At 41.6% G+C, this 18,510-nt stretch overlaps 1 protein-coding gene across 6 annotated transcripts in view; it reads right to left on the bottom strand.

Annotated features, from left to right (window-relative positions):
* Positions 1-18,510, bottom strand: part of LOC106095922 (la-related protein Larp4B) — a 106,626-nt gene that overhangs the window by 49,460 nt on the left and 38,656 nt on the right. For all 6 annotated transcript variants that reach the window (XM_013263370.2, XM_013263367.2, XM_059370748.1 and 3 more), the window contains one exon: positions 9,445-10,375. In XM_013263370.2, the coding sequence (XP_013118824.2) occupies positions 9,445-10,352 (908 nt within the window). In that variant the 5' untranslated portion in view covers positions 10,353-10,375. Of the gene's footprint in view, positions 1-9,444; positions 10,376-18,510 lie in introns of those variants that run through there.

The raw sequence follows: 18,510 nt of genomic DNA, 5'->3' as shown, positions 1-18,510 counted from the left end.
AGGAAGTTCGGATGTCAACGAAAGGGGTGAGCTGCTTATTGAATATATTACAAGCTGCAATCTGGCGATTTGTAATAAAGGGGATAAACCGACCATTATTACCAAGAACAAGCAAGAGGTACTAGATATTACCTTTGTATCGGAAGATATAAGTGGAAGAATATGCGACTGGGAAGTGTTAGATGACCACAGCTTCTCTTATCATTGTTATATTACTTTCAGCCATGGAGAAAAACTGCAAAAGTGGTCCCTCGACTAAACAGAAGAAAAGCGGATTGGGATATATTTCGGCACATATTCTGCATGTCTATCCCTTCTAGACCAGAAAAGGAAGTGGAAACTACGGAGGATTTAGACAAAGTGGTCAAGCGGATCACGACGGCCCTGAATGACTCGCTTGTGCAGCATGCCCTAGTGCCAAGCCAAGGGGCAAGGACTGCAGAAAACTCTTCAAGAGAGCAAAAGCCACAAGAGCACCACATTATTGGGACATCTATAAGGCTGAGCTAAGAAAATATAAGGGCGAGCAGGGAAAGGCTCAGAACAAATCCTGGGCAGAATCCTGCAGCTCCGTGGAGGATACATCTGAGGCCTCTAGGCTAAGATAGATTCTGTCCTCGAGACCTATTACGGTGGGATACATTCAGAAGTCGGAGAATGTATGGCCAATGTCTGGTGAGGAAACACTAAAACTACTTGTTGATACACGTTTCGCGGTAAATTCTCCAACGGAAAACGTTGAGCCAGAAGAGGTTGTCACTGCATTCGTCGGAGGCTATTAGAGAAATTGTGTCTGAGCCGAAAATCCTTTGGGCGATAAGAAGTTTCGACTCCTTTAAGTCGTCAGGCCCTGATGATGTATCACCGGTTGAATTATAAGCTGTGTCTGATAGACTAGTTCCATGGCTTAGGGAGATATACTCTGCTTGTATCAGCATGTCATATATACCTGTGGGATGGAGGGACACGAAGGTCTTTTTCATTCCGAAAGCAGAAAACCCTATCACAAAAAGACGAAAGATTTTCGTCCTATTAGTCTGTCATCCTTTATGCTGAAGACTATTGAGAGGTTGGTAGAAACATATCTTAGGGCAGGCTTGGGATCTAAAAAGATGGGTCAACAGAGGAACACCTCAAGGAGGTGTACTGTCTCTTTTACTTTGGAATATAGCCATTAACAATCCCATGGCAGTCGGTTGTACGCACTGGATAGACCTGATGGAATCCTCATCGGCAAGGGTTGCCGCCTCAGTGTACGTGTTCGTCTTTTTTCGTCATGGGAGAGGCACATCCCGGAGTGCTTTCTCCGCACGCTTCTGGTCCGTGTCGGGATTGAAAAGAACCCCGGACCCAGGTTCTGTTCGGTTTGCCAGAACCGCCTCCAGCATCCATCGGTGTCGTTGAGGTGTAACTGGTGCATGGAGTGGGTACATTTCCGATCTTGCTCTGGCCTCACTTTACTATTGGAGTAGTCATACTGGTTCTGTCGCAAGGTGCTGTGCGAACATAGCCAACAGTTGGTCACGAGCGTCGTCGTCGTCGCCTTCTGCGTCCTCGTCGTCGGTCTATATGACCCCCCGACCTCTTCTATACCGCAATTTACGTAACGGCAGCATTCCAGCTCAAATATTGCCAGGCCAGTGCCGGGAAGTGTATCGTTTTTGCAGCTAAACTGCAACGGACTCCGTGGCAAGATTGATGAGATTGTGGACTTTATGAGTCGGAAGAGCATATTGGTCGCAGCGATCCAGGAGACAAAGCTGACCAACACCTGCAGCTTGCACAGTTGTCACGGCTACAATGTGCTACGTAAGGATCGCTCAAGGAATGTAGATGGGGGATTGGCCTTCGTGATACACCATTCCGTGCAATATAGACTCGCCTGTTACTGCCGAGTTAGAGTTATACAACGTGTGCATACCGCCGGTCGGTAGCGTGTCCCGATTAATGGCCAGGTTTACATAAGTGGGTTACTATCTGGCCATAATCGTATGGTTCTAGGGGACTTCAATACGCATCACACTTCATGGCATTCTCCCCCAGGTAATGCCATGAATGCAGAACAGATTGAAAGCTCCACGTTTTGCACGGTGAATGAGGATGCTCCCACTAGGATTACGAGGAGGTGCAGCAGCTCGCCAGACATCTCTATTGCATCCCCTGATCTCCCGAGTGACAAATCCTGGCAAGCCGTCATCTCTTTGGGGTCAGACCACCTCCCCATAATTCTCACCATCGACCGAACACCCGACTTCATAACTTCTGAGCGCCTGACGTTTAACAATCATAAGAAGTCCTATTGGGCTGGCTTCAGAGAGTATACCAATCGCCGCTTCAATGAACTGCCACCCCCTCTGATGTGCTAATGGCCGAGAAGAAATTCCGAGACATCATTAACGCACAGGACCTCGGTCACTTTTGGAAATAACCGTGACTGATCCGAAGAGATGCGCCAGGTTGTTCAACCGTCAATTTATTGTGCTTCCCGAGAGAGACAGGGCAAGGAGGAGAGCCATTCGCCATATTCGTGGTCTCCGAGCCGATGAACAGTCATCACAATTTACCGTGGGCGAAGTTACAAATCTCATCCGTGGTGCCAAATCATCTTAGGCGTTGGGCCCCGAGGGAATCTCTACATTGATGTTGAAGAATCTGGATTCACCTGGAGTTGAGTACCTACTGTGGAAAATGGGCAGAGTGATCCCGCTACTGAAGCCTGGAAAAGACCCGAGTTTGGGGGAGTCGTACAGACCGATCTCCCTTCTCTCACCAGTGGCAAAGACGCTTGAGGCATTACTCCTCCCGAGCCACGTAGGAGAATTTCCATTCGCCGAGCATCAACATGGATTTCGAAGACTGAATAGCAGCACAATAACAGCTTTGCATGCCATCACCACACACATTTGCCGTGGCTTCAATCAGCCCAAGCCATGTGATAGGACGGTCCTCGTGGCACTGGACCTATCGAAGGCATTCGACGCGGTCAGACATGCCAAATTATTCGAGGATATCGCCAACACGTCCCTCCAGCCAGGCTTGAAACGCTGGGCCGCGAATTAACTGTGTGTCGCCAGTCATTTGTGGATTTTAGGGATAAGAAGTCGAAGCACCGTAGAGTAAAACAGGGAGTTCCCCAAGGTGGTGTGATATCTCCGGCACTGTTTAATCTCTACCTATCCTCCATTCCACCCCCTCCAGACGGAGGTGCAGACAAAGAAACCTTGTTGACCACGTACAAAACAATTGGCCGGTCTGTGGTAAGTTATGCAGTGACAGTGTAGTCCCGTCAACTTTGTAACACGCAGTGGAATAATATATAGATCTGTCAGAATGCCGCCCTCCGAACTGCGATGGGCTGTCTCCTCAATTCTCATGTGGACCACCTCCATCAGGAGACAAAGATCCTACCAGTGCGAAGACATAACTTCATGCTATCTTACCAATACCTTTTGGGCTGTTATCGCAGAGACCATCCAAATAATCATCTTGTGGATAGATATCCACCGCCCAGAAACCTTAAGATAGATCTACATGATCTAGAGCGTGAGGTTCAGCGCTACAAGAGAGAATCTCTAGATCAAGCGGCATACAACATTCATGCAGACACGGTAGCAGATGAGGTAAATGGCTACCGGGTGAATGTAGTCCTTGGATAACGACCGCCTCCCATTGCACCCGAGTTGCCTACAGTAGAATGTTCCATTTGCAAAAAGCGCAAAATACCTGGGTGTTTTGCTGGACAGGAAATTGAACTTCAAATCCAACATTTAGGAAGGGGAAAGAAAGGCAACTCTTGCCCTATACACCTGCAAGAGAGCCATTGGCAAAAGTTGGGGGTTTAGAACGCGTGTCATGCATTGTGCATATACTGCAGTTGTCAGATCTATAATGCTATATGGTTGTTGTTGTAGCAGTTTATTGTGTACTATCTTTCGTCTGCTTGATTCTGTTGAGTGTCAAGACCCAGGAACTCCGCGACTAAGATGGGGTGCGTCCAGAGGGATGTGGGTCTGAGTCGAGTGGGTCTGGCCGGGCAGTTAAACAGGTGACGTGTATCGTGCGGTCCCTGGTTACAGTCGGGACATACATCTTGCACGTCGGCATCAATCCTAGCTCTGTGGGAATTGAGGCGGCTGCATCTGCCGGAACGTAATTGAGCCAGAATCACTCTGGTTTGCCGGGGGAGGTCGATTTCTTCGGGTGCAATGGGTGGCGGTCGTACTCCAAGGACTACATTCACCCGGTAGCCAGTTAACGCGTCTGCTACCGTGTCTGCATGAATGTTGTTCAGACCCGCTTGATATGCCGCTTGATCTAGAGGTTCTCTCTTGTAGCGCTGGACCTCACGCTCTAGATCATGTAGATCTACCTTAAGGCTTCTGGGCGGTGGGTATCTATCCACAAGATGATGATTTGGATGATTTCTGCGATAACAGCCCAAAAGGTATTGCTTAGACAGCATGTAGTTATGTCTTCGCACTGGTAGGATCTTTGTCTCCTGGTGGAGGTGGTCCACATGAGAACTAAGGAGGCAGCCCGTCGCAGTTCGGAGGGCGGCATTCTGACAGATCTGAATATTATTCCACTGCGTGTCACAAAGCTGACGTGACCACACTGGCGCTGCATAACTTACCACAGACCGGCCAATTGCTTTGTACGTGGTCAACAAGGTTTCTTTGTCTGCACCCCAAGTGCTGCCAGCGAGTGACTTGAGGACCTTGTTTCTACTTTTGACTTTATTGCAGATTGCTGTGGCATGTGGGGAGAAAGTGTAGGAGCTGTCAAATGTGACGCCAAGTATTTTGGGACACTTGATGGTCGGAATCAATTCTCCATCGACCATCACAGTCAGCTCAGAATTCACCTCACGCGTATTTGTAGTGAACAGTGTGGCTGAAGATTTGGTGGCGGATATCTTCAGATTTCTTGCAGCGAAATATGAGGCAAGCTCGTTGAGGTAGACGTTCAACCTATCGCAGATGTCATCAATGGGTGGGGGGCCTGATGCCAAGATCGTACAGTCGTCCGCATATGATACGATCTCTATGCCGTCTGGAGGAGGTGGGATGGAGGAAAGGTAGAGGTTAAACAGAGCCGGAGATATCACCCCGCCTTGGGGAACTCCCTGTTTCACTCTACGGTGTTTTGACTTCTTATCCCTAAATTCCACAAATGACTGGCGGCCACACAGATAATTCGCGACCCAACGTTTAAGGCCTGGCTGGAGGGACGTGTTGGCGATGTCCTCAAATAATTTGGCATGGCTGACCGTGTCGAATGCCTTCGATAGGTCCAATGCCACGAGGATCGTCCTATCACATGGCCTGGGTTGATTGAAGCCACGGCAAATGTGTGTGGTGATGGCATGCAAAGCTGTTGTTGTGCTGTGCAGTCTCCGAAATCCGTGTTGATGCTCGGCGAATGGAAATTCTCCTACGAGGCTCGGGAGGAGTAATGCCTCAAGCGTCTTAGCCACTGGTGAGAGAAGGGAGATCGGTCTGTACGACTCCCCCAAACTCGGGTCTTTACCAGGCTTCAGTAGCGGGATCACTCTGCCCATTTTCCAGACATCGGGAACTATAAGAGTGTTCAATGACAGGTTAAGGACAGTGGTAAGGTACTCAACTCCAGGTAAATCCAGATTCTTCAGCATCAATGTAGAGATTCCGTCGGGGCCCAACGCCTTGGAAGATTTGGCGCCACGGATGACATTCGTAACTTCGCCCACGGTAAATTGTGATGGCTGTTCATCGGCTCGGAGACCACGAATACGGCGAATGGCTCTCCTCCTTGCCCTGTCTCTCTCGGGATGCACGATAAATTGACGGTTGAACAACCTGGCGCATCTCTTCGGATCAGTCACGGTTAACTCGCCAAAAGTGACTGAGGTCCTGTCGTCCCGTCTACCGGGGTTCGAGAGAGACTTAACAGTGGCCCACAATTTGCCTGCACCGGTGTATATATGGTGTTGTGGTCTGGTGAACGGCGCTTTAAAGTTCACATACTGCTCCATACTTAACCGAATCCAAAGGATGGCTTGTTTGTGCATCACATCCGCACTGAGGACGGCATCATCTGATGCACTGAATTTAATGCTACAACTTATGCCTCTGGACGTTGTGGCTACCCAAATTGTAGCGACCACTGTCGTAAGGTTAAGGGAGCTTTCTCATTGGTCATGTGGCGGCTACGGACACTGTGTTATCCTTGATACAATATCCGATGTTCCAGGCAGTGTAGATTACACCCTACCTGAGCCGCTGTTTTGATAAAAAGTACTGTATCACTATTCCGGATAGAACCGATTGGAACTAAGATATCCCTGGTAACAGAAGTTACATAGACTTATATACGGATGGTTCCAAACTAAACGACCAGGTGGGCTTTGGGGTGTACTCTAAAGATCTAGAACGGGTCATAGCGAAAAGGTTACCCGACCACTGCAGTGAATATCAAGCGGAGATCCTTGCAATTAAGGAAGTGGTGGAGTGGCTACGATATAATGTCATTACGACGACTGGCATAAATATCTTCTCAGACAGCCAGGCAGCCATTAAATCCTTAGAAAACGTTTTTTTTTTTGGACACAAAAACCACCTTCAACTGTCGCAGATCTCTCAACGAGAGGGCTGAACAGTTCATCAGGCCCGTAGGACAAGGTATGATAGATGGTCACAAAGAGGGGAATGTGAACATTCCAATACTATGTGGCCTAATCTTGACTTGAAGAGTTCTACTGCTTTGCTGTCATTGGCTAGAACAGACGTCTCAGTCATTGTGTCCGTCATAACAGGTCACTGTCTAATCGGAAAACGTGCTGACAGACTGAATGTAGCCACCAACGACTTTTGCAGAAGCTGTGAGGACATCGAAGAAGAAGAGACTATAGAACACTTTCTGTGTGTGCTTTAGCTTCTCATTTCTTTGAGAACCTGTCTGATTTAGCGGATCTGAACATTCGCTTTTTAAAGCGATCTAAATGGTGCAACGGTAGGAACTAGAAGGCATCTTCCTTCTTCTGTTTCTGTAGTATCACAATGGCCGAAAACGTCTAAGTGAGTCTGATGGCAGGCTGTCACTTAAACCTAACCTAAATTTCCCCTGCCTACTTTTTTTTCATTTGTGGTTCGATTTCCAAAATGTCCTTGTTCTTTGAAAAGTGCTTCTCAAGCCCTATAAAAGAAATGCTTTTCTGTGCCAAATATCTCTAAATATTTGACTTACATATTATTTGCTTGATTTTTTACCGAGGCTGACCTCGCTACAGAAATTAAATAATATAGATTCATAATATAGACCATGGCACTGAATGTCTTGATCCTCCAGGCATCAGCTTCACAATATCTTAAGAACAATCTATTTGAAAAGAAACCATTTTAAGGGGTAGCGAAGCGCACCGGGCCGGCTAGGTTGGGTAAGGTTGAAAAGAGGGTGCGGTTACTAATCCGCCCCATGTCACTATGAGCATACACCTTAGCCAGTATTCGGCTTGTTGTGCGCTCTAAATACTATAAAATAAACCTCGAGAAAAGAAAATCGGTCAAAGTTAGGAACTTCGTGCCAAGCCGCGCAATGATATAAGAAATGTCCCAACGTTTCATCGTCTTCCCCATATGCCCTACACATGCTGTTAATTGTCGCACCTATTTTGCATAAGTGCCTCGTAATACTGTTTGCCGTTATGAGCAGCGTTGCCACTCAAAAAAATTATTTACTACCACTGTTAAAGAAAAATCCTACCAAACCTGACCAAAACCCACCAAATGTTCCAGAAACCCACCACTGAATAGTTGGTTATTTTGTCATTCCAATTGCAAGAAGTCGATTTAGGCATACATTTTCAACTCTACAATCAACCCTGTTTAAATCACCCTACAGCCTATAAAAATTATACCTACATTTTGAAACCTACAAACAACCCTGTTGAAAGCACTCTACAACCTATAAGAAAAACGGGCATAGTTCAGAGATGACCTATATCTTGATGTAGGGCACATATATTCCGATCTCCCCTTAAGAATTCCTGTGTTCATAAAAGTCGTACTTTTGCATCGATACCGATGAACAACAGTGGCGAATTTGCATACAACGATCTCTCGATTTAAAGTATTGAGCCCTTTACTGCGCATTTACTACCCGTTTTTCGCCTTTACAATGAGTTGCGTTACATCCCTCAATGGACCAAATCTGACTTTATTGTTGTATGTGGACCCGAACTTCACACTCATAGCATTGAACGCACAAAAGCTGCTGAGACTGTATTTCAGTCTAGATCGGATCAAAATCGTACATATTTTATTAAGCTGTATATAGAACGATCTAACATCTTGAATTCATTAAAGGGGTATGCTCGTAATGATTATGTTAAATGTTTATGTTTGAAACTTCAAGCGCAAGGTCAAAGTAGTACTTTGATTTAAAAAAAAGTTTTATTCTTCGCTCTTAACGAATACACAGAAATTACACTAAATGTAACAATTTTGAATTATCCCCAACATTTTTATTTTCAGTAATTATCTTGGCATTTATTTGTTGGAAAAACCTACCAAAATTTGAGGTCAGACTACCAACCTACTATGAGAAAAAACCGGCCCGGCACCCAACAATGCGGAAGGGGTAATTTTCTTCTTACACTCCAAGACTGTTCGTGCCATGGCTGTGCCACTGGTATCAGTGCCTCGCACTCGACCTCAAATGTCGTCTCAGGCTTCCCATGGGAAACCTCTTCCATTACCTGCGTGGTCCTCATCGCTTCGCCTATGCCAAGGCAATATGTTCTCTGAAATTGTTGTATTATCCTTACGTTGCACTCCCAATTCTTTTTCCTATCCAAGATCACTCCGATGTATTTGACATTATTAGATATCAAAATCGTTCTATTTAGGAAACGTGGTGCCTCAAATTGGCTCACCTTCGTCTTCCTTGTGAACAGGGAGATTTCAGTCCTCCTTGTCGGAAGTGTTCCATCAGGTTCGGATAACTTAAATGGTTGGAAGCTCCTCAAGGCTTCATTTACCCTACATACTGCAATGATGGGTTTGATTAACATTTTAAATTCGTAATTTAAGTTTAAGTCATGAAAAAAGTACAAAATAGTACCAAATAACAACTTTCGTAGTTGATTTTTTTTGAAATTACTTGTGACAAGTCTTATCGTGTAATAGCAGCTTAAGCATGTGAAAATCACTCACGTCAAAGTCCTAACCCGTACCAAAAAATGTAGCAACCTTTACATCCATAATCTCCCTTCTAATGCTTCTTGAATGAATTGTACCAAGGCATACAAAATCATTCTAATACATTTTATAAAATAAGCTTCACGTTAAAATGTGTCGTTTTGTTTTGACAACAAAGCAAATAAGAGCAGTTTATAAAATTAGTGTTGCGGCTTTCTTTTGAAATTTGGCAAAAACGTAAACGTAAGATACTGTACGAAAAACATACCTTGAAAAGTAATATTCCAATTGCGTGGCTAAAGATTGCTTCAATTGCTCCAAGGACATTGTACTGCTATCTCCACCTCCGCTATTGCCACTTGCGCCTGAGGAGACGTTATTATTGTTATTACTGTTGGCCATATTGGCATTGTTACTGCCACCACCACCAATGTGTTGTTGCTGAGACTGTTGAGGCTGATGCTGATGCTGTTGGTGCTGCTGTTGTTGTACTATCGCATGTTGTTGTTGTTGGGACGTTGGAGGCGGAACGTTGGTAAGAATCACATGGTGTTGAGCATGAGCATTGTGTTGTTGGGCCGTTGCTGATGTAACAGGTGTGCCAGACATTTGATCAACAGCAACTAAGTTCGTTGCACCCGGTGGACCGACGCCCACACTCACGCCTACCGGCAAGTCGTCTTGACTATAACAAACAACTGTACCATCTCCATTCATCACTGTATATTCGGTGTTATCAATCGTTGTTGTTGTAACGGCCGGCCCTTGACCCGCTGCAGCAGCCATGGGGGCTTGATGGGCGTACTGTATATGGGATTGTTGTGGATGACCTTGCAACTGATGAGGTGGTGGTGCTTGCGGTGTTGCAGAAGCTGCAGCAGCGGCGGCGGCTGCTGCCTGTACTGTTTGTAATGTGGGCTGTTGCGTATGTGTGGCCGCTGTATGGGCAATTAACGGCTGATGTTGACCCGGTGCCGGGGCGACTTGTAAAGCTTGATGATGGGTTGGCTGCGGACCAGCGGCTGTTGCTATCAATGGGATGTGTGTTGCGGCCGGAGCTGCCAATTGTGTAGGTTGACCGTATATATTGGTCGCTAACATTGCCGTATCAACAGGAACATTTGTATAGACGGTGGTAGCAACTGGTTGTTGTATCTTCACTGCATCCCCATTCATGTAAACAAAACCTCCTATAGATCCTGCAAAGAAAATAAAAAACGCAAATCAATAAAAAAAAACAATTGTGATTACATTTTAATCTTTGCACTAATTTAAAGAAGCTCCACAATACATAAGTAACGCAGGTCGCCTGGGTTCATAAAGCAGATTATCCATATTATTTTTTACATACAGTGGCACAAAAAAGTCTGCATACACCACATACTAAAAATCAACTTTTACATAAAAAAATTTTTGTAGGTTAAAACTTTTCACCCAAACGTCTATTGTTGCTAAAATTGTTTTACATGGTCGACAATATTAGTTAAAATTTTTAGGGTAAAATCTTATCCTAGCTAGGTTAGTCAGTCTATTAGTTAACGTAACTGCTATTTATGAAAAGGTATGTCGACATATATCTGCCACTGTACATGCGAAAGAAATCTTAGTGGGACAGACTGTAAGACTAACCGTAACATAGGCAGATATTCTGTTACAAAAACAGGCAATCAACATGAGAGTCTATGGGAGAGATAGCGAATCATAACCCCAAGCCGACAGTAAACCTAGGCTAGGTTAGGTTAAGGTGGCAGTCTGCCATTAGACTCACATAGACGTTTTCGCCCATTGTGATACTACAGGAACAGGAAAAGGAAAATGACTTCTAGTTCCTACCGTGGGACCATCCAACAACAATTGTGAGTGTTCACATCCGCTAAATCAGATAAGTTCTCAAAGCAATGAGAACCTAAAGCCGACTGCCAGTGCGGGACACACACATAGCAGATGTTCTATAGTCGTCTCTTATTTCCTTGACGTTCTCATAGCTTGTGCAAAAGTCGTAACTTGCAACCTTCAGTCTGTCAGTTTGTTATACCCTCCACCATAAGATGGGGGGTATACTAATTTCGTCATTCTGATTGTAATTACTCGAAATTACAAATAAACGTTTTTCTCGAAATCAAATTGAGAGCTATGCTGCAAATGTTTTCGATGATGATGACGGTTCTGGCGATGATGGTGATAATGGCGCTCAATATGTATCTCCAAATTAACAAATATTTTAATAGCATTATACATGTTTTGTGTTTTTATACCAGCAAAATTTATAAATCTTTATTATGAATCAAAATAATTATTATTCAAATTTATCATTATTCAATAATAGCATAGAGAAAATTAATTATCCGTTCTTAAATATTATTTCCATTAACATTAGAAGCATATCCTCGTTAGTTAAATTTAATAAGTTCAAATCCTTGGTATCAAGTTTATTGAGATTACCAGATATTATAGTCGTTCAGGAAACCTGGTTCAAAAAGGATTTGTTGAATATTTATTCCATTCCGGGTTATAAAGGTGTTCATTGTTGTAGAGATGATGCATATGGTGGAGTATCCTTATATATTTCAGAGGATTTGAAATTTTCTGTTCATTCTTGTAAAAGTGTGAGCTATACTGAGTTGATTTCTGTCTCGTTGCCTTGCGTTCGCGTTAATGGTAAGCCATTGGTTGTTGTTGCTTATTATAGATCTCAGAAGTGCTTGGTCGCTGATTTTCTTTCTTTGATTGAGGAGGATATGGAACTGTTAAGTGGCAAATCGGCGGTGGTTTTAGGTGATACGAATATCGACCAATTTTCTAGTGATCGTTTTAAAGATCTGGAGAATTTCTTTTTGTGTTATGACTGTCATAGTTGTCATAGACTTATGACGAGGCCTGCAAGTTTTACTTCCATTGATCATGTGTTTTGTAATGAACCCGGTAAGCTGTATGTGGACGCAGTCGTGTGCGAATTAACTGATCATAACCTTATTTCTTGTAAAATTAGATGTGATTGCGCATCGAGGAGTTATGTTGAGAAAACCAGTATTTATTGCGACATGAATAGGGTTAGACATGCTTTGGATTCCAGGTTATCTGTAGACTTTAACTCATTTGGTGCCAATGACGGCACGAAGATATTTGTTGATATTTTAAGTTCTTCTGTCACTGAGGCGACAAAGGAAACAAGATACCGGAAATTATTGCAATTCGAATTGACTCCATGGGTTAATAGGAATTTACAGAATTTAATACTTTATAAACAAAAGTTACTTAGACTCAGGAGGAGGTCTAAGGATTTTAAGTATGGTAATACCTTGAGACTAGTTAGCAACATCGTAAGGAAGGCTTCGAGACTATCTAGGAAAAATTATTATCGCAGCTGTATTATGGAAACAGGAGGTGACCAGAAGAAATGTTGGATGTTTTTAAATAAGGCACTGGGACGCAAAACTACACGTGATATTGATTTATATTCACTTGGTGGTGTTTCGGTTGATGATGACCAGGAGAAGGCAATTTGTTTCAACAGTTATTTTATAAACTCAGTGCGTGAACTGAGACGAAATATGGTGGCAAATTCTGGGGATCATTGGAATGGACTTGGAACATTAGGTGAAGCTGGTTGTAGATTTATTTTAGATGAGGTCGATAATACCGATATACTCGAAGTTATAAATTCATTGGACCGTTCTTCTTCGCCAGGCTATGACCTAATACGGGCTAACGTCGTTAAGGAATGCAGGAATCTAATTATTTCACCTATGGTAGTAATCTTTAATAAAATCTTTCAATCATCTATATACCCGGATACTCTCAAGATTTGCAAAATTGTACCAGTTCCGAAGACAACAAATGCGAAGTCAGTACAAGAATACAGGCCAATATCCATTTTGCCAATTGTCGATAAGATTTTAGAAAAGATAATTTATAGGAAATTAGTGACGTTTTTAGATACGAACAATCTTCTTTATAACTACCAATTTGGCTTCAGAAAAGGCTGTGGGACGGAAGAAGCTGTTGTTAACGTTGTGAACTTCATTTGTATGGGGTTGGATTGTGGACTGTCCGGGGTTGCCGGGCTATTCTTAGATTTTTCGAAAGCGTTTGATCTTGTGGATCATGACATACTGCTTGACAAGTTGTCATGTTATGGTGTTTGTGGCAGTGAGCTATTACTTTTTAAGAGTTTTCTGTCACGGCGTATTCAATACGTTGAGGTCTGTGGGGCCAAGAGCGACATGACAGTTGTGGATTGTGGTGTGCCACAGGGAAGTTGCCTGGGACCACTACTATTTTTGATATATTTGAATGACTTGTCGAATTTGAAGTTATCTGGCCGTCTCTTTATGTATGCGGATGATGTATCGCTGTTCTATCCCTACAAGGATGAAAGGGCGCTGAGAATGACTATGGAAAGGGATGCATCTCTGATAATGGAATATGCCAGATTGAACAAGCTTGCTTTGAATACGACCAAGACTAAAGTAATACGTTTTAGGCCTCATTGTAATGTCGCGGGGTTACCATTCAGTATTGTTGTGGGTGGGGACACTATTGAAGAAGTTTGTATGGTGAGATATTTGGGTTTAACATTCCAAAGCAATTTGTCATGGGATACTCATATTTCTGGTATAAGGAAGAAAATTGCACCGGCCATAGGTATCTTGAATAAAATGAAATATATAATGGATACTAAGACGAAATTGTGTTTGTATCGTGCCCTGGTTCAAAGCCACCTTGATTACTTGGTATCCATATATGGTTATAGGAATTCAACCACTTTAAAAACCCTGCAGGCAATGCAAAATCGAGCAATAAAAGCCGTGTTTAGGCTGCCTCCCAGATTTCCAACTGAACGACTGTATTCTAATATCTGCAAATCTGTCTTGCCGATTCGTACCCTATATAAGTATAAACTTTTGTTGTATGTTTTCAAAGTTTTACATTCATTAGGTTATCATACTATTACATTTTCTCAAAATCAAACAGCATTTTCAACAAGAAATCAACATGATCTAAGAGTAGTAAGATGTAGATTGGAGTTAACGAAACAACGTATTGAGTTCATTGGATCATTTGAGTTTAACCAATTGCCACAGAATATAAAGTTTGAAAATCGCATATCAAATTTCAAAGTAAATTTAAAAGCCTACTTACAAAATAATTGATAATATGCTTCTAATGTGACATTGATAATGCAAATAAGTTTAATTTTTTATATTAACTTTCATTAATTGTTTTAATTTAAATATATATTAATGTTTTGATATAACTGCCAGCTTGCCTCAATTATGCCTATTTGGCGCTGAGGCCACAATTCTTTTGTACTTAATTTAATTGTAATAAATATTGAATTTAAAAAAAAAAAAAAAAAAAAAAAATATTCGTCTGAGACCCCATAAAGTATATATATTCTTGATCGTCGTGAAATTTTATGTCGATCTAGCCATGTCCGTCCGTCTGTCTGTCGAAAGCACGCTAACTTCCGAAAGAGTAAAGCTAGCCGCTTGAAATTTTGCACAAATACTTCTTATTAGTGTAGGTCGGTTGGTATTGTAAATGGGCCATATCGGTCCATGTTTTGTTATAGCTGCCATTAAAACCGATCTTGGGTCTTGACTTCTTGAGCCTATAGAGTGCGCAATTCTTATCCGATTGGAATGAAATTTTGCACGACGTGTTTTGTTATGATATCCAACAACTGTGCCAAGTATGGTTTAAATCGGTTCATAACCTGATATAGCTGCCATATACACCGATCTGGGGTTTTGACTTCTTGAGCCTCTACAGTGCGCAATTCTTATTCGATTGGAATGAAATTTCGCACGACGTGGTTTATTACGATATCCACTAACTGTGCTAAGTATGGTTCAAATCGGTCCGTAACCTGATATAACTGTCATATAAACCGATCTTGGGTCTTGATTTCTTGAGCCTCTAGAGCGCGCAATTCTTATCCAATTTGAATGAATTTTGGCACGTAGTATTTTGTTATGATATCCAACAACTGTGCCAAGTATGGTTTAAATCGGTTCATAACCTGATATAGCTGCCATATAAACCGATCTGGTATCTTGACATCTTGAGCCTCTAGAGGTCGCAATTATTATCCGATTTGCCAGAAATTTTGTACGACGGATTCTCTCATGACCATTAACATACGTGTTTATTATGGTCTGAATCGGTATATAGCCTGATACAGCTCCCATATAAATCGATCTCTCTATTTTACTTCTTGAGCCCACAAAGGGCGCAATTCTTATTCGAATTGGCTGACATTTTACACAGGTCTCCAACATATAATTTAATTGTGGTCCAAACCGGACCATATCTTGATATCGCTCTAATAGCAGAGCAAATCTTTTCTTATATCCTTTTTTTTGCCTAAGAAGAGATGTCGGGAAAAGAACTCGACAAATGCGATCCATGGTGGAGGGTATATAAGATTCGGCCCGGCCGAACTTAGCACGCTTTTACTTGTTTTCCGATCAGACAGTGACAGAGACCATCCAAATCATCATCTTGTGGATAGATATCCACCGCCCAGAAGCCTTAAGGTAGATCTACATGATCTAGAGCGTGAGGTTCAGCGCTACAAGAGAGAACCTCTAAATCAAGCGGCATATCCAGCAGGTCTAGATAACATTCATGCAGACACGGTAGCAGATGCAGTAAATAGCTACCGGGTGAATGTAGTCCTTTAAGAACGACCCCCTCCCATTGCAACTGAATTAATTGAACACAACAAACTGCTACAAAAACAACAATTACAACAACAATTCCCTGGGATATCTCTGTGGCCCGGCACCCAGAACAGGTGAATTTCGAATTGTTCAGCCATCTCAGAGATCTGCGACAGTCGAAGACGGTTCTGAATTCAGAAATACATTCTCCAGGAATTTACTGGCTGCCTGGCCAATCGTCTTTATGACATTATATCTTAGCCATTCCATCACTTGCTTAATTGCAAGGATCTCCGCTTGGTACACACTGCAGTGGTCGGGTAACCTTTTCGATATGGCCAGTTCTCGATCTTTAGTGTACACTTCAAAGCCTACCTGGTCGTCTATTTTGGAACCATCTGTGTAATAGTTGATGTAACTTCTATTACCAAGGATATTATAGTTTCAATGGGTTCTCTCAAGAATATGGGTACAGTACTTTTTATCAAAAAGCGGCCCTTATTCAAATCCAACTTATCGTCGGCATCGTTGGATAAGTTGAATTTGAATAACGGAAGTAAGATTTGATTTGTTTTCTATTGTAAATCAAGTCGTCTTAAAGAGCCCTGTTCAAATTCAGATGTGTGCTTCATAATCTTCTCCAGTTGGGATGGTTGTAAAGCACCATGATACATGGTCGAAATTGAAATGACGATACGGAGTCACATGTCAAATGCTTCTAGCAACAACACACTTTTTCCGACTATTAAATGTTTTTTGCTATACTATTCATTGAATTGAAGGCATTAAACAATGGTCTAAGCCGGACAATATCCTGCAATGGAATATCAATGAAATGGTTTTATTTGAAATAATTATTTTAAAATATAAACTGATCAGGGTGATCTTTCCGGGGTTTAAAAGTGTGTTTCCGATTTCTTAAAATTGTTCTTTCATTGCTGAATTACAATAATCTATAATTCAATGCTATAAATTATTCTTTGGAAACTATACTAGTCGTTTAGTAGTTTTATTAATTGAAATAATCTCAAAAATATTATCTTTTTAAAAACTCCATTGCATTTCGGTCTTTAAAGAAAATATCACAAAAGTTTTGTCTTAAAAAATAATTATTAAAATTTGACCCTAGAAAGTGTTATAGAAAAATGTTGTCCTTCTAGAAAAATGCTGTCGTTTGAAAAGATGTTATTGAAATATTTCTCTTAGAATTGTTATTGAAATTGAAATATTTCTCTTAGTAAATTCGAAGGTCTGAGCAACGTTTTATTTTTTGTTTATTAATTTGCATTATGTAATTCGAAGCCACATGACACCGATTTGAACAAATTACATTGAACTACTCTTACGTTTGAAAAATAAATTTTTTTTTTAAATTTCAAAAGAAATTTTAATTCAAAATGAATAAACAAAAATCAACACACTCAAGGATCCCAACTATAAAATTGAAAAAGATCATTGAGAAACCACTTAGCAAGTTAAAATTTATAACAAAAACCTTTTTTTAAAGAACTTGGAAATTTTTGGGAGAGGGAATTTCGAATTCTCGAAAACAGCTGTTTTGCTTCAGCTGTTTTACTTTAGCTAAACATTTGATTGTTAGTTTTTGGAAAAAAGAACATAAAATGGAAAAATAAGCAAAAATAAGTTCTAACGGTGGCAAAAAAAGTTTACAAACATGTTTAGTGTTGCTTTTGTAATGTTTGTTTTAATTTTTGTACTTGATTAATGCGCAATTATGGCCTACAACTTGTCACCATATTTCTGTGTTATGATAACAACTTTCCGTCTTCATCCAACAATCGTTGGCTAAATTATATGCTTCCAGAGTGGTCTGATAGACAGATTAATTGTGGCGTGTTGTCCCTGGTTGCATGCGGGGCACACATCCTGCATGTTGGCGTTTTCCCTTATCAAAAGGAGTTAAGGTGGCTGAATCGTATGAATGCTGTGGTTGTCTGCCTAATACGCCGTTTTATCTAAAGACCTACTTTTATGGAACTACAACTTAAATATCTAATCGACGTTTCCGAGCAGCGGCCGCTTATGGATTAGCTACTTATGGATTTATTCTTACTCCAGTGGAGTAAATGTGGCGCCAAGTATCTTTGAATAATTGTCTACTAACATTCCATTAAGGAACAGGCAGAAGACTTCTTGCACATCATTGAGTGCCGCCCCATTCTACTTTAAACTCAATGATAAGGGACCTCCTTTAAGTATCTGACTCTGAACAGTGTGCCAATGAAATTGAAAAACTTTTATGGTGGGTACATGACATAATTGAAAATTAATTTCCATATAATTTAAATTGTTCGTAAGTAATAAGAAGTGGTACCATTTTTTTATAAAAACATAAAATTCACAATTTTTTATCCTAACTCCCTTTCATTTGTTTGGGGGAATTTTTCCCAAGTTTTATCGCCTCATTCTCCCTTTTATATCGATTCAGGATAGCTACTTTTTTCCCTGGGAGAGATTTGCCTTTTTCGAAGTTTGTTTAGAATAAGGGAAAGGGGATTAGGGAAAAAACTCCAAATAAATTGTTATTCAGAATAGGGGAAAAGGGAGTAGGAAATAAACTCCCAGGGAATTGTTATTCAGAATAAGGCTGTAAGGCTACGCACATTCCTGGGCTGAATTCATGACCGTAAAAATTAGGCAAGGGA

This window comes from Stomoxys calcitrans, chromosome 1 (genome assembly GCF_963082655.1).
Source record: "Stomoxys calcitrans chromosome 1, idStoCalc2.1, whole genome shotgun sequence".
Lineage (NCBI taxonomy): Eukaryota > Metazoa > Arthropoda > Insecta > Diptera > Muscidae > Stomoxys > Stomoxys calcitrans.
This window is presented reverse-complemented; position numbering and strand designations above follow the sequence as displayed.